Source organism: Arvicanthis niloticus, chromosome 16, assembly GCF_011762505.2.
Source record: "Arvicanthis niloticus isolate mArvNil1 chromosome 16, mArvNil1.pat.X, whole genome shotgun sequence".
NCBI lineage: Eukaryota > Metazoa > Chordata > Mammalia > Rodentia > Muridae > Arvicanthis > Arvicanthis niloticus.
In genome coordinates, this window is record NC_047673.1 from 68,019,291 (window position 1) to 68,040,489 (window position 21,199).

General features: G+C 41.3%; 2 protein-coding genes across 5 annotated transcripts; one reads left to right on the forward strand and one right to left on the reverse strand.

Moving 5' to 3' along the window:
* The first annotated feature begins 2,348 nt into the window (after positions 1 to 2,348).
* Cox20 (cytochrome c oxidase assembly factor COX20) lies at positions 2,349 to 5,826 on the forward strand. The gene is made up of 4 exons (XM_034520009.2): positions 2,349 to 2,517; positions 4,890 to 5,004; positions 5,088 to 5,151; positions 5,610 to 5,826. Exons 1-4 carry the CDS (start codon positions 2,479 to 2,481, stop codon positions 5,743 to 5,745), a joined length of 354 nt encoding a protein of 117 aa, XP_034375900.1. The 5' UTR covers positions 2,349 to 2,478; the 3' UTR covers positions 5,746 to 5,826.
* Positions 4,245 to 20,957, reverse strand: Hnrnpu (heterogeneous nuclear ribonucleoprotein U). Of its 4 annotated transcripts, XR_013104494.1 has the most exons (16): positions 20,111 to 20,934; positions 19,190 to 19,301; positions 19,021 to 19,094; positions 17,308 to 17,447; positions 16,972 to 17,071; positions 16,465 to 16,577; positions 15,541 to 15,804; positions 15,295 to 15,414; positions 14,800 to 14,928; positions 14,550 to 14,718; positions 14,058 to 14,312; positions 13,658 to 13,839; positions 13,356 to 13,427; positions 8,530 to 8,598; positions 6,822 to 6,915; positions 4,245 to 6,412 (listed from the first exon to the last, which is right to left on the reverse strand). XR_013104494.1 is itself a non-coding variant. In XM_076914583.1 (15 exons), exons 1-14 carry the CDS (start codon positions 20,721 to 20,723, stop codon positions 8,566 to 8,568), a joined length of 2,376 nt encoding a protein of 791 aa, XP_076770698.1. In that variant the 5' UTR covers positions 20,724 to 20,934; the 3' UTR covers positions 6,720 to 6,915; positions 8,530 to 8,565. The 4 variants fall into 4 exon arrangements, 2 of the variants coding, with proteins under 2 accessions (XP_076770698.1, XP_034375898.1); XR_013104493.1 differs by having other exon boundaries at positions 6,822 to 8,598; XM_076914583.1 differs by lacking the exon at positions 4,245 to 6,412 and having other exon boundaries at positions 6,720 to 6,915.
* Between the last annotated feature and the right edge of the window lie 242 nt (positions 20,958 to 21,199).

Here is a 21,199-nt window from a genome sequence, read left to right on the forward strand (position 1 = left end):
TACTGTGATAGTAGAGACCTGGAATGCTACAGGCCTGGAGCTAAATTATCTTAGGCTATCCTTAGTCTCCTTAATAGCCATTCATTGCCCACTTCTATGTATAGCTTAGCATCTATCCTTGTGACTGTCCTTCCGGAATGTACAAACAGAACACTAATTCCCACCTATCCCACAGACTAAGAATGTCACCAAATGAAATCTAAGGCTAATAGCCAGAGACATTCCATAAGCTGAAGTATGTTGTCTCTTTTGTTACCATATAAAGTTCATAAAACTGTAACAGTTTTATGTTGAAGATGGTTTGGGGGCAGGCTCAATTCTGTTCTTGGGTCTGTAGAGTGAAAAATTATAAAGGCCATTTTATGAAATATGTGTAGATTTTTCACTTTACAGAACTCAGAACTGAAAATAAGATTTCAGGCCTTCACATTCCAGGTGAAGGACACTTGCTGGATTACATTCCCCAAGCCTCGCCCAAGGCAGGAAGGCATTCCTGACTACAGATAAAGATGCTGCCACCTAGGTGGGGCCATAGCCGGAAAAAAGTAAAGATAGTAATCTGAAATGGCAGGATAGGACACAATAGCATGGTGAAAACCACATTTTTGAGAAGAATGAGTGTGCAGAGTGATCTCACATGACTCTAGATCATTTGGGCTAGATTCTCTGAAATGTTCCACAGTTCTTGGTTAACCCTCCCTTGGTCTTCCCAGTGCTATGTTCAAAATTTGTAAAAAAACCAATCATGTGTAAGCTTGGGAAAATGTAACCATTCATGTGTAAGCGCTGAAGTATGTTGTCTCTTTTGTTACCATATAAAGTTCATAAAACTGTAACAGTTTTATGTTAAAGATGGTTTGGGGGCAGGCTCAATTCTGTTCTTGGGTCATGATCACTCACTTTTTACTACAGAACAAACTATTCCTTTCAAAGTAAATTGTTTTTTTTCATCCACACTTTCAGGGAGAAGGAGCAACAATGAGCTTGTTACTTTTTACTATTAACTATTAAAAGAAAAAACTAAAAAATATTCCATTTTCGTTAAATTAAGAAACTTTAGCGAATCCACTAGGACATTTTTTCCAACAAGTGAAATAGACTCCAACTCAGTATACTCTAGCAGCGTCTCAGTCACAAATGGCAACATTATTTCCTCAGTACTTTTCCCATTACGTCCTTTATACAGCAATTAAGAATGCAAAAAAAATTCCTTTCTCCTTTATGGAATATTACTACCTTAAATATTACTTCCAGACATGAATTCAAAGCCTGGCTAGCCAAAAATTTCAGCAGAGCATCCCAAACTGTCAAGATAAACAGTTCCTTTTCTAGTCCTAGTAATATTAGAGCACTACACACTTTGTAATTAATTGCTCAGTTTCCTTTAAAAAAAAATACCACGCATAAAGAGAAACATAAATCACTTTTAACCCCAGGGATTGGGGGAAAGCAGTCAGCATGGTAGTTAAGATGCGACCCTCCCAGCTAGCACTATCTGTAAGGAGTGTGCCACGCTACATTAAAGGCAGCGTGACTCTGCACAATGACAGGCCTGGACATTTTCCGGGGAAGGGCCGTTTGGAACGGAAAAGGCCAAATCCGGAAATAGAGGTAAACAAAGAAAGGCGAAAGGCCCGATCCAGGATATTAAACTGAAAGCGGAGTCGCCACCGCCTGCTGAACTGGCCGATACTAGGCACAAGCGACACACACGTTCCGGGCTCCTTCCCGCTATGTCACCGTCGCGTCACCCGGCGGTCGGCGTCCCGCAGGGAAGGCGCTTGCCGCCTGACGCATGCCCCTTAGGTAGCGACCGCCTCCATTTTGTCCTGAGTCTCCTCCACGCGAGCAGCGTGCTATTTTTAACCTTCTTAATCTGGGGGCTGGAGGGGTGCGGCGTGGGCACGCCCGGCGCTTGGAGGCCGCCGCGAGGGACCGAGGCTGGTTGCGGGTGCGGGAGGTTGTCAAGGTCACCAAAACCAGGACAAAGGACGCGTAGGGGACGAGGCCCGCGGAAACAGCGCCAGGCGACTTCCGGCAGCGCGGCTGCCGTCAAGCCCGGACTCCCGCCCTCTCAGAGGACAAAGCAGCGCCGGACGCGCGGTCCCGGCTCCGCCCTCGGCGCGCACCCGGCACCCAGCACGGGAACGCGCACAACGGTTGGAAATGGCGGTTAAGGAGAAGGAGGGGCCGAGGGAACCGAGTTTCTCGGTGCTCCTTGTCTCGGGGCGCCCCGCCTACGAGTCGGGAGCCGCTGGCGCTTCTCTAGGTTGCCACATCTGGCGTTCCATCATGGTCGGTTGTGGGGTTGGAGAAACAGTGTGGCCGGTTCCACGGAACAAAGGAAGGAACCAGGGCGGGCTTCGGGACAGCCCCAGGAACGCTCCCTAAGATGGCGGCCGCCGCGCGGGAGGGTGGGCGGAGCCCGAACTGCTTCCGTCGCGGGCCTGGGCGGGGCGATGGAAACCACTGGTAGTCATGGCTGCCGCCCGAGAGCCCCGAGAGACGGAGAAAAAGGTAATGTTGGCCGTGGGGCACGCGGAGGGGAAGGTGCGCAGGAGGGCGACTCGGTTTCCTAGACCTATCCCCATAGCCGTGAGGCGTATCAGCGATCTAGTCCTTATAGCCAAGATGTGTCTAAATTGCCAGTTAACTAGCGAAGAGCAGGCCCGCAGGATCAGAAAACGGCAACTGATCCAAACCCTAGCACTGCGTTGTACTTACTTGGTAGAAAGGGCTAATGGAGGGGTCATGAGTAATCTCTGCACTTAGAAGGGGGAGGCGGGGGTAGAGTTCTGGGCCAGCAAGTGTGTCAGTCCGTTCCTTTACACAGCACACGAGAACACACTCAATGTGGTAAGGTAGATTTGCTAAGTCAATGTGAGTATTGCAGCTTGACCACTATTATCAAAAAAGAAAGTATCCGCTCTCCATGAAGCCGATACCCTACTGGGACAATGGAATAGTCTAATTTTATTCCAGCTAGTCGAGATAAAACTGTAGGATCTCCCCCCCCCCCGCCCCCGAATTGGCTACAGAAAGGGTTCCCTGAATGGAGACTAATAAGCCATGGTTAAGTGTCTAAAAGATGTCATCAGATGCATTTTTGTTAAACAGAACCAAAGCACTACTGATAAATGAAAACTTGGTAGCACTACAAGTGAGGTCAAATGTAGTGGTTTGCTTCATATTTCATCTAGACTTGCTGAAACAGCTGCATAGTAGATTTGACAAAGATAAAGACTCGAGTTCTGCTCTAAAATATAAGGCCATTAAGATTTGAGGTGGGGTACACCTTTAAACCAGCTCTTAGGAGGCAGATGGGTCTGAATTAGAGACCACTTTGGTCTACTGGGTTCCAGGATAGCCAGAGCTACAAAGAAAACGGGGGACGATTTTGGAAGCATAAGAAACTTGAAAAATTTATAAAACAAGCAGATGAATACTGTTAAGTCTCACAGGGAGCCGAATAAATGGCATTCAGCTGAAAAACCACAAGCAAGAAAAGTTAAATCCATAAAAAGAGGGGACACTGCTACTGCCAAATCCCCAGGCCAGTGCTATTATCAAATTGAGACACTGACTGTAAATTATACCAATGCTCTTTCTTCTGTGTCCCATTGCTGCAGTTCCTGGCGAGATGAAATCTAAGTGCCTAAACAGTGGTCATGAGCATGTAAAAGCAGCATCTTGGCAGAAAGGAACAGGAAAGTGGTAGTTTGGATAGCAATTATCTGGTATTGGGAGTCAGGGTAAAGGTGTTCAATCCTCTGTGGCAGACCAGCCCTACACCTATGACTTACAGAACTTAAAATCCTTTGGAACAAAATAGTCTTCTAGATGGAAAACTTGCCAGAGGTGGCTTGAAAGCCAGGTCACCTTTTGCAATGACACATTTAATGGGCCCCAAAGTTATGTTCTGTATTAAAGGGTGGACACCTAATTTGTGTCCTGGCGTTCTCTGGAACTGGAGTCACAGTACTATGTAGGAGATGCTGTAGTGATCATTTCACAAGGAACCCAATTTTGGGACAACTATTTCACTATAACACCATAAGTCTTGTGGCACAATTTGCCCATGGACTGGATGCTAATAGATCATAGGAAGTCATTTCTAAGGATGGTGCCTTTGTCTCCAAGGTAGTAAATTCCCAAGTAGCTTCAGCCCACAATGACTGAAAAATACAGGCTGTATTGAGCCATTCAAAAGTCAGGTGCATGACACAAACAAGAGAAACAAGTCGTCTGGGAAAGAACAACTTTACTTTAATGAAAACCAAGTTACATGTTATTTTCAAGCAGATCCTTGAACTAAGAGGAAGTGCAGTTCTATCCTATCTGACATGCCTTTTACTCCATTCCCCACCATGTAGGTTCCATCTCTTATGCAACCATCCTCTAGCTGCATTGTAGAAAACATTTGTTTTCCAAGGCTGGGATCCAATAGAGGATGGCTTCTTTTTCACACATGCTAAGTTGCTAGGTTACAAAGTTGTGTGTAGTCTTGCTTCTTAGACTTTCGAAGCTCAAACTGACCAATTCACAGCAATCTTCTTGCTATGCTTTCCTGATTGCTGGGATTGCATTACAGTCACAAACCACCAGATGTGTCTAAGACATGAACAGAATGTGAAATAAAGTCTGTTTTGACCACCATCTCTGAACCAGCGCTGAGTGACATGTCCTTGGAAGACTGGTCACTTCATGCTAAAGGCTAATCATTACTATGTTCACTACATTCAAATGCTAAGGTAAATAAATCCCAAAGGGGTAGATTAGAATACTCATTTTAAGGTAGCTGACTGGTAATTCAAAATTGAATGGGAATCCATGTTGTAATCTCCAACTAATTTCTTGTTCAGGTTAGGTTCTTTTTCATTTTATCCTAGCCCTTCAAGCTCCTAGGCATTTTAGATGTTGAGAACACTCCATGTGCTCGAGAATCTATACTCTATGGCTCATTAGGATCTATTGTGACTGGACTTGGGCATTTCTTGGTGACCAGTGAGTATTTTTTAATTAAAACATGTTTTTTTTTTTTAATTAAAACATTTGTTTTCTATGCTAACCAAGCTTTTTTCCAATAGGTAGAATTAGAAGATCATGTGATGTTGGAGTAGGAGGATTTATCCTGGTGACTTTAGGATGCTGGTATGTTTGCTGGATATTCCAGTAAAGTCAGGATAAGTAACAACAATCAATGAATATGGGTATGTGTATGTGTAGCCTCTGTGGGCTAGTGCTAGGATTAAAGAAAGGTATGAGCCACTAGTTTTGTTTGCCACAAACCTGTCCTGGATATGGCAATACATAAACCTCCATTATTATCCATTGAATGTTTGACAGATACGTGCCAGAATTCCACTAAAAAGTTAAGTTTTGAGTAAATATAGTGAGTCAGACCCAAGAGATTCCTACAGTATGATTATTCTACAACAGGTACAACTATTCTAAGGAGATAGAAGTTTGTATTTTATGCAGTTATTCTGACAGACTGACTTTTGGGGGGGGGGATAATGCTCTTTATAAGCATTTTAGAAATCTGTGAAACAAATTCCTTAGGTCGTTCATATAGGGACTAGCAGCTCACTCATTTTCTTTCTTACAAGGTTCCACTGTAGGTATAATTTTGCTAAGCAGAGGATCCAGGAAAGAATTGCCAGAGAAGGAATAAAAAATAAGATTTTATATGAAAGCACCCACCTTGATCCTGAAAGACAAATGACAAGCAAGAACAGCAGCTGAGCAACTTCATTCAGCTGTAAAACCCAGACTGAACTGCTCCTTGTGACTCAACGTAAATTAAACTCCCAAGTGTGGACTGTGTTTATTGTGTTACTTACATGAAACCCTTGTTCTTTACTGCCAGTACAGTATGTTTGTTAGAACTATCATGCCAGAAAACATGGAGTATAAAGTAAAACGTTCCTAAGGTGTCAGCTTAATTATCTGTTCGCAGAAAAGCACCATCAGACCAAAGGAGAAATTACACCTGAGCAAGGATAGATATCCATTATTGGCCCTAGGACTTTGTGTCAAGAGGAGCCAAAGGAAGAGACTATTTTGTTCTTCGTTGCTTTCCTTTTGATCACCCTGAAGGCCAGGGTGCAGAGACTTGTGTAACTATCAATCAATTATGGACACTGAAGTTTTTCATCTAGTAGCAGCCCCAATATTAAGTCATTGACAAAGTTGAGTTTGTATTAGGTTGATGGTTAATTAAATGGTCAATCTAGTATCCTAACAAACTGTGGACAATGTACTTATTATGCTCTCAGCCTTATCACTATGAAAAACCAGAGGTTTGAATTCCTTCCAGCTTTATGTTACAGTTACATCTTACCATGAAAGAGACCTCTCTTGGCTGGTAACATCTTCACTACTTACCAAGTTCATTTTCACAGCAACACAACTGGATAGAGAGAGTCACAAAGCATTTAATTTCATTTACTGGTCTGGAATATGCCATTTTAAAATTTTATATATAAATTGCATGACCACAGATCCCTTTAGTATCATACTTTAACAATTTTACTGCAACCTAGTCTACCTTAGTCTACCTTCAGTATCCCAGTGTGGCCTAATTAAGCTGAGCCGCTCTCTTGTACAGCAGAAATCTTTGCTAACTTTACATTTTCCTTAGAAATGTCTAGGAGTTCTATCTCCTGTAATAGGTGACACTTTTCACTGGTCACAGCTTATGCAACACACACCCCATGTTTCTCAAAAGGTCAGGCACAACTGAGTTCCCAAATTCTAAGATAATAAATATGCCCACCACAACCCAAGCTTTAACACTGAAAGTTTAAAATTCAACCTACCTTCTATGCTCTCCGTGTATACTGCTTCCTTCATTGTTCTGATAATCCCGAAATGTCATACTAGGTGATATAGCAGTAGGTACCAGCCAAAAAGCTGATTAAAATAGAATTGCAGTATTAGTAGTTTTGAAGTTTGGGGTAGCTTATCTACCATTCCTAGGCTATAATTCCTTCCCCCTCCCTCAATCCCTCCCTCTTTGACTCCTTGGTTTTCCATCTTAGTATAAGAACCACAGGGAGATTTAATATTTAATAGGAAGAGCTTTTTTTTCTTTTCTGGACTTGTGACTTATTGACTGAGTTTGGCAACAATAAATCTCAACTATGCTAAAACCAGTATTTGATTTGCAAGCATCCTTTTAGTCTACGTACCTCTAACTCCATCGATGGTTTCCCTTTGCTTCGATTATATAATGCGGAGGTCTATATAATAAATTCAGGACTCCTGTTTATGCACTTTTCAGCAAAGAGCTAAGGATCAAATAGGGTTTGAATCCTTCTATTCCTAGATAAAAATCTGACAGGTGTCAACGCACCCCTTTAAAAGTCATGTTAAGTATATGCTATTCTCTGGGTACGCAGACCTTAGTAAATAGGAAAATTAAACAATTTCTATAATTCTGACTTGTAACAGTCCTTTAAAATCAATTTTGAAGCAGGTTAACGTTCTAGTTATTATATCAGCTCAATATAATAGCCAAAATTCACTACCACCCAAATACTGGCACTGTATACATGGTATATAAAGTTCAATTTAGTATTTTTTAAACTTTGAGAGCAAAGCTGTTGTAGCAAGGAAAAATTAGGATTTTTTTTCAATGTACTACAGTTTAAAGTTTATAGTACAAGCACTACTAGGTTAAAAAAAAAGTTGCATTTCCACTTAGGCTAGACTTTAACACTGTATTTACTCTACCCTTTCAGTTTTTCTAATGAAGGCATTGACTAAAATCAAGTGTTAAAACATTTCTAAATGTAACAAAGCTGTCTCTAAACTGTTTCTGGTACACCCCTTCCCTTTAGGAATAATCTGCATGTGCTATAAAGATACTCCCTAGCAAATGCTTCATGAAAACAAGACATGGTTTGCCACTGAAACTTAAAGCACATTTAATAGGTTTTCTACAACTTTTTCTCAATGAACAATGCTTATGAACCTTTGGCTGCCTACTCATCAAAAGCCATTAGGTTGCCTTTTGAGGGTACCGCTATTTTTACTGCACAAGCCCAAATAACTGTTATCAAAACTGAAAACAAGTCCTCTCATGGACTTCACTTAGATGTTAATCTAGCTTATGTTTTACAATAGTAAATGCTCTGAGGGTGGCATAACCAAAGCTCACACCAAGTCTCCTGTAACTTCTGCATCTGAGTTTCTTCATCTAATTTTTAGACTTCTAAAAATGTATTCACTACTCAGAGAAGACCACACAGCCTGGTCAAGAGAGGAAAAAAACTTGGTAAACAAGGGCAGAAAGGTACCCTAAAGGTCACTTGTTTTGCAATAAACAATCCTCTGAGGGTAAAAGTCTTTAAAGCTTAGAGTTGGTTAAAGTCTTTACACTTCACTTCTGATATATATACAAAGGATAAGTTAGAACATCCTTCAGAGGATGTTATCTCTCCTGTCCATTTGGTTGCCAATATAAGATGGTCCTGGAAACCTAGCATAATTGGTAAACATACAAGCAGCAATTAATTTGAATACCTATTAGAATCACTGGAACATTTAGTTGGGCCCCCTTTACTCTTCACACAGCACATTCACATGGACAGACTAAGAAAAAGGAGATGAAATTTAAATCAACACATTGTTTTTATTTCTAAGCTAACAAGAATATGAAGTATGCTGGAACCCTTGAATGCTTATCACTTGTCCATGATTCTCCCAAATCAGTAGCTCACAAACTGGAAGCATTTAGGTACGTTTTTAATACCTCAGTCAGTTTTGATTTGGCTTCAACTTTTTGGCCAGTATTAACTTCAAATACGTGTTATCACTAAAGTGTTGAATTTTTAAGGGGGTAGACTATTACTCAAAGAGCCTAAGGGAAAAGGTTATTAACTAATAACCCAACAGCATTTCAGCTGTTATTTCAGACTTAAACCCAAGTAGATTTCATAGTAACTTACATTAGTTGACACAGCATTATGCCATTGCCACACAAGGTGTTCAGTTGTTCAAAGAAATGCCTGGAACCTCCTAGGTTTTTACAGAATACATAGTACCTAAACTGTCATTAGTGACACTAAGCACAGTAAGTTCCTTATATGCACGTCCAGCTATGCTAAAAAAAGCAAACTTCAGCACTCACTTCACTCTCTTGGTTCAAGCATACTCTAAATTTTGTCATAAAGACAGCTACTTCTTTCCCAAGGTTGTATTTAGGCAGATAGGTGACTGTAAACTAATGTCCTGGTAACAAATAGATTACTGGCCTATCACTATCTTCAACACATACTAGCCCACCAGCACTAGGTTTGTAAGATGTTTCATTTTCTAAGTAATTAGTTTTGCCCTCTGAATTTCACCTTACAAATTAAGTGAAATTCTAGGGCATTCCAATATTGAATCTCCAATATTTTTTATGCAATGGGGAAAGATATCAATATCATTCCTAAGTTCTTACTTTCAACCTATTTGGCATCATGAGACCCATGAATTTGCAAATAAAGTAGCATACACTTAAGTATTTCTGATTCTACCCACTATTCTATACCAATGTTGCATATTCCTGTCAATAAGCAATACAGCTCATTTTCAAATTTCCAAGGGCTTTGGAAAAAAAGGTTAGTGACAAGGAATAATGAAACAAAGATCACTCCAACATCAGTCAACTAGACATATGTACCCACACCAAGTACTAATAGTCAGAATAAAACAAAACAAAACAAAAACCGCCCTACTGACTAATACCCATCTTGGTATTTATTATTTGAAGCATGCCTTGCCTTGTATCTACCATATTTGCTCAAATGCCAAGCTAAAAATCATACAAGAAAAAGGCTCCCCCAGAAGAGCAAATTTTTAGTGTTTTAAGACAAGCCACAAAGCTAACTATATACTCCAAGATTGTGGCTTATGCTAACTTACTCCTTTCAAGTGACCTTAGGTCAAGCTAGGCCCACAATGCATCTATCATCTTGGTCTTAGACATCTTGGCTTAGAACTTAGCAGCTACAAAACATTACTTCCCATACCCAGGCACCAGAACATTTAATATAAAGAAAAAAAAAAACAAAAAAAAAACAAAAAAAACAACAACAACAAAAAAAACTCTTTTACCCCCAAAATAGCTTTAGGTAGGTAAAGTATTGTTGCCAATCTTTCTAGAGAAAACCTAAGAATAAATGCTGGAGTGTAATTATCTGCTACAAATTTTGTTTACTTTAATAAAAAATATTACATTTATGTAAAAAGGAAAATTAGTTTTAAGCTTATTCTACATGTTTAAAAAAAACTATATTCACATTGATGTACACAGAACTAGGTTTTCACACCCAAGTGCATACTACCTAAAACACCATTAAAATGTTTGTGCAGTGTAGTCTGTAGACTTGTAAATCACATTAGTGAGAAAGCTTTTTTTCTTTGCTGTTAATCTACTTCCCCAGTAACAATTGTTACCCAACTCCATTACCGCTTAGGTACTGATAATGAGCAAGTACTCTACCACTGATCTACAATGGCAGCCTTTCCCAGCTTGGGCTCTGCTGGTACTAGAATTAGAACCTCACAATGTAGTATGCAGCCCAAGCTGCCCTCCAGCTTGCATCATTTTTGCCCCTCTGTAGATTGACTGCAGGCTTGTACTGTCATGCCCAGCTTGAATGTCTTGAATAAAAACAATCTCCAGTAAGTTTTCTCCAGCCAATGTCTCAAACCAATGCTGTACTTGTTCAGTTTGCTTACTGCTGGGCATAATTAAGTCAATTCTTTCCTTCAGGTCTGATTCTATCAATATTTGGGATTTTTAATAACTTAAGTCATCCCCCCGTATGGATTCCCTTTTGTTAACTTATTAAAGAAAACTTACATGCATGGATGTAACTAGTGAGATCACTTCAAAAACCAATCCCCCCTCCTCCAATTATTTGAGCAATGCATACATATATCATGTTCTACTTTGTTACTTGACCCTTTTTTGTTGTCATTGAGTCTCTAGTCTATACAAGATGTTTGAAAGGCAGATTTTAAAACATTAGGGTCAACACTGATCTGAAGTTTGAACTGTTCCCCAGAGTTTGGAGTATTTAATCTTAATGTATATACGGCAGATAACTAATTTCAATGGTTTGTAGCACTTAACTAAGCCAAGATACTATTTTGTCTGTTTGCAGAAACTAGCCTATAGCAATTCCTAGAGTGTAATATATTGTTTTTTAAAAACCTGATTTAAAGCAAACTACTACCGCAATCAATAACACAGGAAAATCTGAACTTACCAGAAACAGGCTAAAAACACTAATACACTAGACTAAAATTCTAATTTTAGTTCTACAGTTTGACTCCTGATTCCTCACTTCACATAGTGAGGCTCCTTTACAAGATTTAAGTGTTCTGTGCAAACCCAATAAAATTACAATTAGGGGATCTAATTTTATCACATAGCTAGTTAAGTTAGCAGCATTGTGTAGTAGTGAAATCAATGACTGGCTTGCATGATGGCTTCTAAAAGCATCTGTTCCCAAAGTTTCATGTATCATATATGTATATTATCAGGTGAGGACAGCCATTCACAATTCAAACATGATCAACTGTGCATTAACTTCTCCCAGCCAGTACCTTTGCCCCTCGTAAATGTTAATAACAGTCTTGGGGGAGGGAAGAATTCAACTTTATATTATAAATCAATCATCAGTATACATTTAAGTTTTTAAAACCTAAATGTTCTAAAGTACAGAGTAAAGAGTAAGCTGTCCAGAAAGCACACACTTAATTTCTCCTCTTGGGAGTCATAGTATAAAGGGATTTAGACCATGATGGCGAGAATCCCAAACAAGAGTAAAATGAATTTTTTATTGCAAACAAACGTCTAAATTAAATTCTCCACCCACTTTCTTTAGAAAGAAAAAGGAATCAGCAGGCTAAGGAGATACCCATTCAAGAACTGACATGATTAAAAATTAAGATATAAATGGGTGACTCACAATTTCATTAGCTTACAAAGATGGTGGAGTTAACTACTACAAGCACACTAGTAATACAGTATTTGTGGGAGAAGGGCATACAGACATAGCTAACTTCATATAGATCCCATTAGACAACTGGATTTACAACAAGTTTTTTAATAAGAAATGGGCAAAGCCAGCTTTCTTTTCAGAATCAAAATGCAGAACAAATGGAAAAATTTGTGGTTTAACCTTCACAAGTTTGAGCCTCCACATATAATGCAACCAAGTTTACATTTTTTAACAGCCCTTCTACATACACTCCATCTTCTCAATCTTGGTTCCAAATTTTATCTTCTTTCTGATTACGCCAATTCCATTGTTAAACAGAAAAAAAATCGCCTTCCCATTTTTTTTTGTCAGAGACTCCCCCTCCACTATTACCTGGCAGTCTAGAGAGGATGGAGTGTATTATGAGCAGTACAGAATCTTAATGCAATTCATGAGGACCTTTTAGTCCTTCCATGAATCTGGTTGCTAACATTGCTATTTTATTGTGACAATGACTCCCGACTGTTATTCTCTGTGAGAAATGGGGGAGTAAATGCTTAATAAAAGACACCAGGTACAAAGCAACATTTTACTTTTGTGATAAAAAAAAAGTCACATTTTACAAATAAAATGTAGAACCCTGAAATACTGACACATTCTCTTATCGTGCACAATGCTGAGGTTCTCTTACGATTCACTTTAAAACTGCAATTAAAAATGTACAAAAAAGAAAAGAAAAAAAAAATCAACCCACAAAGCTTCTAAAAAAGGAACCCGCAGGCACTTCCTCTTGTGGAATGTTTAAAAAGTTAGCCTACTAAAGAAAACAGTCGACTTCTTGTGAAGGTTTTGGAGAAATATGTATCAGTTCGTTTTATTTGGGTATTCAATAATATCCTTGGTGATAATGCTGACTCCATGGCTTCTGACCCCAGAATTGCTGTAAGAGAAAATTTTGTTTTTAAAGAAAAAAACATCAATAAGCCACTCAAATTGTTTTTAGGAAATGACAATGATCTAATTCAGAGTAATTGCTGGAAACAAATTTATCACACTTAATTTCTACATCAGACCAGAGACTTAATTTTTAATTTACCAATTACCCATATTATTTACCAATACATATTACAAAAGGAAACACAAGACTTAGGGTTAGTTTATATAATTAAAACAACCATATGTATTAAATATTTATCTAAAAACTGTTAAAAATCCAGCCTATCCATGGTTACAGTAACAATAACACAGTAACAATTTAGATACCTTGTCCTATTAATGTATAAAACTTTCAATCCCTAGGTTAAGAACTTCCATCTGAATCTTGTAAACATTAACACTATAACATATATAATCATTTAAGAAACTACTTACACCCTGCTGCCACTGGTTGTAGCCCTGAGATTGGTTTTTGTAGCCACGATTATTTCCTCGTCCTCTGAAGTTCTATGAAAGTTAAAAAAAAAATCTCTAAGAACTCTGAAGCAGTGGTTGGCTGTTTTTGGGGAGGGGCAGCAGAAACCCTTATAACCCAGGCTCATTCACTTCGGTTACTAGTTTGTGACCTGAAAAGCAAAGTCTAATAAACTAAATTGTTTCACAACTATGTCAACACCTCCAGTTAAGACTCCCAACATCCATTCATCTAGAACATTTCAGGGCAAATTAGTCAATACCTGGTTATAGTTCCCTCTGTTGGGCATTCCACCTCTGTTGTAATTTCCTCTGTTTGAGTAACCACCTCGACCAGGAAAAACAGGGCCACGCGGGTATGGATAGCCAATTCCACCACTTCCGCCACCACCACCTCTCTGCGGCATGTTGCCTCTCCTATTATATCCGCCACGATTCCCAGGAGCTAAATGCAAGAAGGGTTTAATTTAGCCCTGTCACACACTAAGGAAAAGTTCAGTCATATTGTTAATGAAAAGTAGACAATGCCCAGTTAAGTATACTTAATATACTTCCCTCACTGTGTACCAGTTAAACATGGCAGCAGAATTATCTAACTTCCTCTTATAACTAAATAAACTCAGCTAACTATCAAATTTCAAATAACAGGCAAAATTAACTTGCCTCCTCCTCTGAAATTGCCACCTCGCATATTGAATCCTCCACGCCCTCTATGGCCACCACCTCTGTTGAACTGGTTCTTGCCACTCTTATTTTTATTGCTTTTCTTTGAGCCAGTGTTTTGCTTCTTTTCTGGTGGCAATGCCTTTTTGCTTTCTTCTTTATATTGCTCCAAAAGCTTTTGGGCTTCCTCCTTCTGAAGTTCAACATAGGTTATTTCATCAAAGCATTCTGCAACCTCTGGAAGGGTGAAGTTTCCTACAGGGAATCAAATCAAATCAAATTATGTAAATTCTATAAACTTAAATTATCAAAGTATGCTTAATTCTTTCAACTATCACAGTCATGGCTTCATCAAATTCTTTGTAGACTAACCATACACATTTCTGTTTACCAGACTAAGATTAGTATTATCCCTAAATGTGGAGAAGACATTTTCTAGGTATAAATCACCAAACCGGACTTAAGACAGTAAAAATAAAATGAATTCCGTGCCTTTCATCTTGAGGACAGCATGTTCTGGTAGGTCTTTTCCCTCTACTTCTGCTTTCTTCTGTGTCCTCTGTTTATAGTCTTCATCTTTTGGGCAAACTACAACAGCTTTCCGCTGGAAGCCTGCAAACAGGCACATTTTTCTCCTCTGGGCAGCAGCAGACACATTTGTCTTAAGGGGAAAACAAAGACATTAATCTTATACCTTAACAATTATCAGTTAATTTCTCTCTACTTCAAAGCTACTGCTTACCTGATCCAGAATAAAATTCCGCTTCTTTCTGGCAGCAATCTCAATGAACTTGCCAAGACACTGCGGGGCTCTCTGCAACAGTGTGTTCAGTTTTCCAGTGTCTGCCATTTGCTTCTTAAAACCTGCCACCTACCAAAATATTGTGAAAAGCTTACAACTACAGGAACCAGGCACCATTTTAAAATATTCCAATAGTTACCAAAAAAGTAGCTTTTGACACTGCTGTTAATGACTTACAGAAAGATTAAAAAAAAAAAAAAAAAAAAAAAAAAAAAAAAAAAAAAAAAACTTAAGTACTTCCATTTTGTTTCAGCCAAAATCATTTTCTCTAAGATACTAATAATAAATGAAGATACAAGCCAACAGTAACCTAGGATACCTTCTGAGCCCATTTATTTGTCATAGTGCTGAAGATTAAAGCCAGGCTGTGCTAGGCAAGTGCCCGCCCTGTGATCACCGCCTGCCTTTTCTCCACACTTTAATCTCAATACTTACCATCATTTTGTCCATAATGGTATTTGTTCCAAGAATGTTATATTTCCCAGGGTTTTCAGCTGCATGTTTTGTAACCCAGGTAGTTTTTCCAGCTCCTGGCAAGCCAATCATCATTACAACCTACAGTGAGAAAAGGAAATGCTTTATCACTACCTTATCTCAGCAGTATTAACAATTCTATTATAATCTACTCATCCTTTACCCTTCCTCAATGCCATCTGCACCAACACTCAATAAACAACTTACTTCACAATCCTTCTTCTCTTCAGGTCCTTTTGGTCCTCTGACTCGGTCCTCTAAGGGGACATTTTGGATAAAAGTACAGTCTTCGGGTATTGGAAAGTATGGCTTTTCCTTTTGACCAAAATTAAACTCAACTGCGCAGTTATGGCAGAGAACATGTGGGAATAGTGGCCGGTCAGCAAGAACTTCCTTACTGATCTTAAAGGCAACACCAAGATCTTGTCCGTTCTTTGCATAAGAGAGTTCAACTTCATCAGTTTCAAAGTTCTGTTGAATAGAATTTTTAAAAATCAATTTTAAACTATATACCTGTAAGGTCTCTCAACTCATTAAGACAAATGTTTAAAAGCTAATTGCTAAGAACTAATGGTTATAAACAACAAATCCCGGAGAATCTGGCCTTAGATACATCTTTTGGACTGATCTTTTCTTTCAAAATGTGTTAGGGATCCTTCAAACAATAGTCTTTTATTTTCCCAGTTTCAGCTGCTTTTTTGTGTGTGGCCAAAGAGTTCCATGTTGGCCAACTAAAGCATGAGGCTTTAGCTAGACTGGCTGCTGCTTCTTCCCTCCCACATGAATCTAAGACTTTATATTGGGGCTTGGAGAGATGGCTCAGTGGTTAAGAGCACCTCTTTCAGAGGTCCTGAGGCCAATTTCCAGCAACCACATGGTGGCTCATAACCATCTGTAATGAGATCTAATGCCCTCTTCTGGTGTGTCTGAAGACTGCTGGAGTACTCATATAAATAAATCTTTAAAAGACCTTAGGTTGGTGTATGTTATTCAAAGTCAGGTCCTCACACCACAAATTCAAGCACTGGGGCTTTCCCAAACCTCTTGTTTTTTAACTTAATTAGTTGCATATATTTAACAACACTAAGAATCTTTTACATACATAGCTAATGACATTTACAATTAACTTACAGCAAAGCATGTAATCACATCATTTTCATCAAACTTCTCTCCATAATCTTCTGTCTCACAGTTGCATGTTTTTATTCCTTTCAGAGAATACCCGTAAGAAAATTCTTCTTCACCTTAAAAAGTCCATAAAATTTTTATGTAAGTCCAAAGACCCATCTCACCTCTATTTAAAATCTATGCTGAAAGAATTATTAGCAAGCATTCATATAACCAACCCAACAATGTAGCATGCCTCTATAACAAATACCTAAGTGACATAAGGTCAGGTAAATACATACATTAAACAATCTACAGTCTATTTCAACTGTCTGAAGACCTACAAAAGGAAAAAAAACAAAAAAAAAAAACAAAAAAAAAAAAAAAACAAACCCCTATCCTTGCCTGCACAGGATAGCTTTAAAATAGCAGTGCTGAATGCATAAAACCAGGTCAAGGCTTACAACATTCTCTAGGTCTCTGTAATACTGTAACCAGATCCTAAATGTTATATTCAAATGTGAACTTTACCAAGCAGCATTCCACTTGTGGTTAGTGACCAGCCAATCCGAACTTCATGTATATCAATATCCTTTGTATATAAATGCCTTACTGGAATCTTCTCTGTTACCTTTAAAAATAAAAACAAAAAAATCAAGTAACAACCACAATTTAGCTGTGAAACACAAGACAATCCCCTTGAACTCTAGCTTATTTCATTTGAGCAATAGTTAAGTAACCTAGCTATGTATATTATCAAAAAGGAAAAAAAAAAGCTGCTGAGGATCCCCTTTTATTTCACAGAAAATATTTCCTTTTGACCAATGAATACAGATAGGTTCCCAAAAAGTCACAAAATTCATTTACCTTCATCTCAAAACAGACTTTGCCTTTTGACACACCATAAGAAGCTCTTCCTCCAGCCCAAAGAAAAGCAAAACTCTCCATAGTAAGGGAAGAAGCGCTGAGTCGGTCTCTCGATATTTTAAAATGCAGATCACAATTATCTGAAATTACATCAAATATTATTCTTTCGATATCCAAATAATTGAAAGCTCTGTAGACATAATTTTCCATACTGCAGAATTTTTAATACCATGGTCTCCTTCCTATTCTCATTGTAAGCCCCACTCCCAACCAAGGCAGTTTTCACTGACCATGTACAGAAGAGTCAACTGCCAATTAAAGCCAAAGTTTGAGGTGCTTTAAATACATTAAATGATTAAGACAACGCAATATTAATACATACCTGCTCTGCTCTTTACCTTGTTTTAGAGGCAAGCAGTAGAGGACAGCAGGAAATCAAAGTGAAGCATGCCAGAACCAGGTAGAATTACCAGTGAATTAAAAACTGAAGGGAAGCCAAGCCGCCAAATATTTAAGAGTTACTGATTCTGTGGTTTGTAAACTAGCAGAAGGACTCCAGACCCGTAACTGTGAAAACCTGTCACTAAGCCAGCTTGAACCCATAACCCTGGACGTCTACATATTAATGTGTGGCCTTTTAAGGCTCTTTTACCCAATCTGGAAAGGTGTCACAACCAGGATTTAGCTACTGCCTGGATTATACAAATCCAGTCTTTAACCTAGCTACCTTCGGGTGACTAGAGCTCATTAGCTGGCAGCTTCTCAGAATTCTCACTTGGCAACTAATGTTAAATTATAAAGTGGTTGATTTTTATCAATTCATCTACAGTTTGATAGTCTCCTTCAGCTCTGTTCATAAAATTCCTGATGGCTGATAGAATAAAATTTGCTTTAATATTCATTAGTATTAGCTGACTGGATCTAAAACTCTTAAGTAGAATTAAAATTTGTAATTTTTTTGTTCTGCTCACACCAAAAATATGTTCTTATTAAATATTAAACTAGCCAACGTCTTTAAAGGTTAATACAAATCTGACAGCTAAAGCCCATTTCATGGTTTGCAATACTTCCTCATATTCAATTGCAACCCAACTGGGTAAAGTAGCATATTTACAGCGCTGCCTTTGATACCATTCGCTGCTGAAGAGAGCTAGTGGCTCAGATAGCCCACTGCTGCTGCCCCAGGTCTTTGGAAGAAATCAACTTATGTTAAAGCAGCAGCTACTGAACTGGAATTGAGAACAAAAGAGCAGTTATTGAAAGGTAATATTACAATCCTTAGAATAGGGAATACACTTGTGTGCTAATGGGAAAATCATTAGTAAGTATTCAACTAGCCCAAATAGCTCACTTACTATAGTCCACGAGAGAAAAAATTCAATCATAATCTAAGGACAAGTTACAGGCAGGTTTTTAAAGAAGCAAGTTTCTGGTAGCTTAACAAAAATTAGTTTCACATCCCTAAGTACTGAGAAGTTCCAACTCATAAAAATACCAATTACTAGAGCTTGTTAAATCAATACAACTAAAGTGGTATTAATTAATATTAAACTACTGTAGCCGAGCATAAGCTACTACCTTCCTGCTTTAAAACAAATTTCTTAACTGGTTTTCTCCATTTGAAGATCAACACACATTTTTCCTAACACTTAAAACCAAAAACACTGCACTTGATTGAAAAGAGTAAAGAGCGGGAAAGTCCGCCTCACTTACAAGTATCAAGACAAACCACTGTGTCATCGAAGTGTTCATCTTCTTCTTCAACAGGTGGCTGAGGAGACTTGGCTCTGAAAGACAGAATTGTCTCCTGATAAAGCTTTCTCCACCATGTATAGAATGGGTGACAAGTCATAACTGTTAAAACTGGGTTAGGATCCTCTACCTGCTGTACTTGTTTTCTTCAATGTACTCAAAATATCCTCGGCCATGATCTTCTCTCGGTCTTTTAACGCCTCTCTTTTTATCTCCGCCTTTCTGCTCTGTTTTGCCGTCTCCTATAACGACACAGGACACCGCCTTAAACCACTAGGCCGAAACTAAATTAATGGAGGAAAGCACCTTTCTCTGTTTCGAGCCTTAAGAACTGTTACTGATTTTTTTCTTCAGACTGGTTCTGTGACTTTTTAACCCGCAAATGAGAATTTAAAATAAATCAGTCTGGAATGAGACTGGAGGCAGTGACGCAGTATAAAGACGTTACTGATTTTGCCAGCCTAGCACAACTTTCCAGAAAGCATTTTTAAAAAAGTAAAAAACCGCGACACCGCCCGGGCCCACGTGCGCCGCGCCGCGCTCAAGGTGGGGGGGGGGGGGGTAGCGTGGGCCCGCCGCCCCTCCCCCACCCGAGCCCGCGTGCCCCGCCGCCGCATTGTACTGAGCTTCCGCCCCGTTCCCCGCGCCTCCCGACGGAAGTGACGTCACATCGAACCCCTGCGCTCCTTGCACAATACCGCCGCGCTAAGCCGCCAAAGCCCGCCCGCTCCGGGACCTTCGGGCTTTCCCCCCTCCCCCCCCACCCGACATGTGCCCGAACCGCGCGCACCCAGCGGCCGGCGCTCCCGCCCGCCTCCTCCTCCCCCCACCCCATCGCGGCAGCTGCAGCTCTCCCCCACCCCCCGGCGCCCGACATACATAATGGAGGCGCCGCCGGCATGGCGAGTAGAGCCTCCCCGCGGCCCCCGGCTCCCCTGCCCCCACCTCCCGCGGCGCTCGCCCCTAGGGGCCCTGACAGGACCGGGGCACGGTCCCCACAGGCGCGCGCACCCACAACGCAACACTCACCCGCCACCTTCCTCCTCCTTACCTCCCGCCTGCTGTTGGCCCTGCCTCGCCCCAGGCGGCGCCACGGTCACCGCGAAGAGCGAGGTGGGGCCGCTGCTCTTGCCCGCGGCCTCCTTGCCAGTCCCACGCTGCTGGGAAGGCTGCTGTGCCGCCGCCGGCGGTTGGGACTGCTGCTCCCCGTGACCGTTCTCGTCGCCCGCGCCCTCCTCCTCGTCGCCGAGCTCGTCCTCCCCCTCCTGGAAGCCCTGGTCGTCGCCGTTCTCGTCTTCCGACGCCGCCTCCTCCTCCTCCATCGCGCCCGCGTCAGCCGCCCCCGCCGCCCCGTTCTCCTCGCCCAGCTCCATCTGGTCGCCGTCCAGAGCGGCGATGCCCTCCTCCTCCTCGTCGTCTTCCGCGCCGGCCGCGGCCTCCTGCTCTAGGCCTGCTCCGGAGCGCCCAGCCGCATCGCCACCCAGGTCGAGGCTGCCGTTCCCGGGCTCCATGGCGGGGCGGCCTCCTGCCTCGTTGTCCAGCGCGGCCTGGAGTCGATCCATGAGATCGGCCTTGAGGCCCTTGTCGGAGAGGCGCCGCTTCTTGAGCTCCTCCTTCAGCTCCGACACCTTCAGCTTCTTGACATTAACAGGCGAAGAACTCATGGTGAGGGCCCCGGTTCACCGCTGGCTGCTGGCTCCCTCGGCCTGTGGCGGCGGCTGCTGGTCGGCCCGGGCGGCGGCTGCGGCTGGAGATAGCTGAGTGCTGCTGCAGAACGGACCCGCCTGGTGTCGAACGGCGCCAATTCCTTTCACCGAGTTCGCGAGGCAAGACGCGGAGACTCGCCTGGCGCGAGCGAGCACGCAACGTCCTCTCGCAGGGGCGGCGCCGCGCACGTAATATAGGCGCCCCGCCCCCTGTCGAGGCGAGGCTCGCTAGGGCGGCTGCGCGCGCAAGGCTCGCCCCGCCCCCACGGCACGACCTCCGCGCTCGGCCCCGCCGCGCAAATGGAGGCTCTGGAAGCCGCCTTTCGGTTAAACGGACCGGCCGCAGTGGCCGCCGGCCTTTCCGGCTTTTGATTTGCCGCGCTCCACCGGCGCTCTGCTTCTGTAACCCGAAGGAGGCTCTCCTCCACCCTCTT

Coding starts and splice junctions, on each gene's coding strand:
- Hnrnpu (XM_034520007.2), bottom strand. CDS start 20,723: ATGAGTTCTTCGCCTGTTAATGTCAAGAAGCTGAAGGTGTCGGAGCTG. Junction 15,415..15,540: donor AAGAGAAGAAGGATTGTGAA/GTAAGTTGTTTA, acceptor TTCTCACTGTAG/GTTGTAATGATGATTGGCTT. Junction 13,840..14,057: donor TGGCAATTTCAGAGGAGGAG/GCAAGTTAATTT, acceptor TCTTGCATTTAG/CTCCTGGGAATCGTGGCGGA.
- Cox20 (XM_034520009.2), top strand. CDS start 2,479: ATGGCTGCCGCCCGAGAGCCCCGAGAGACGGAGAAAAAG. Junction 2,518..4,889: donor CCCGAGAGACGGAGAAAAAG/GTAATGTTGGCC, acceptor ATTTTATCCTAG/CCCTTCAAGCTCCTAGGCAT. Junction 5,152..5,609: donor CTGGTGACTTTAGGATGCTG/GTATGTTTGCTG, acceptor CTTTCTTACAAG/GTTCCACTGTAGGTATAATT.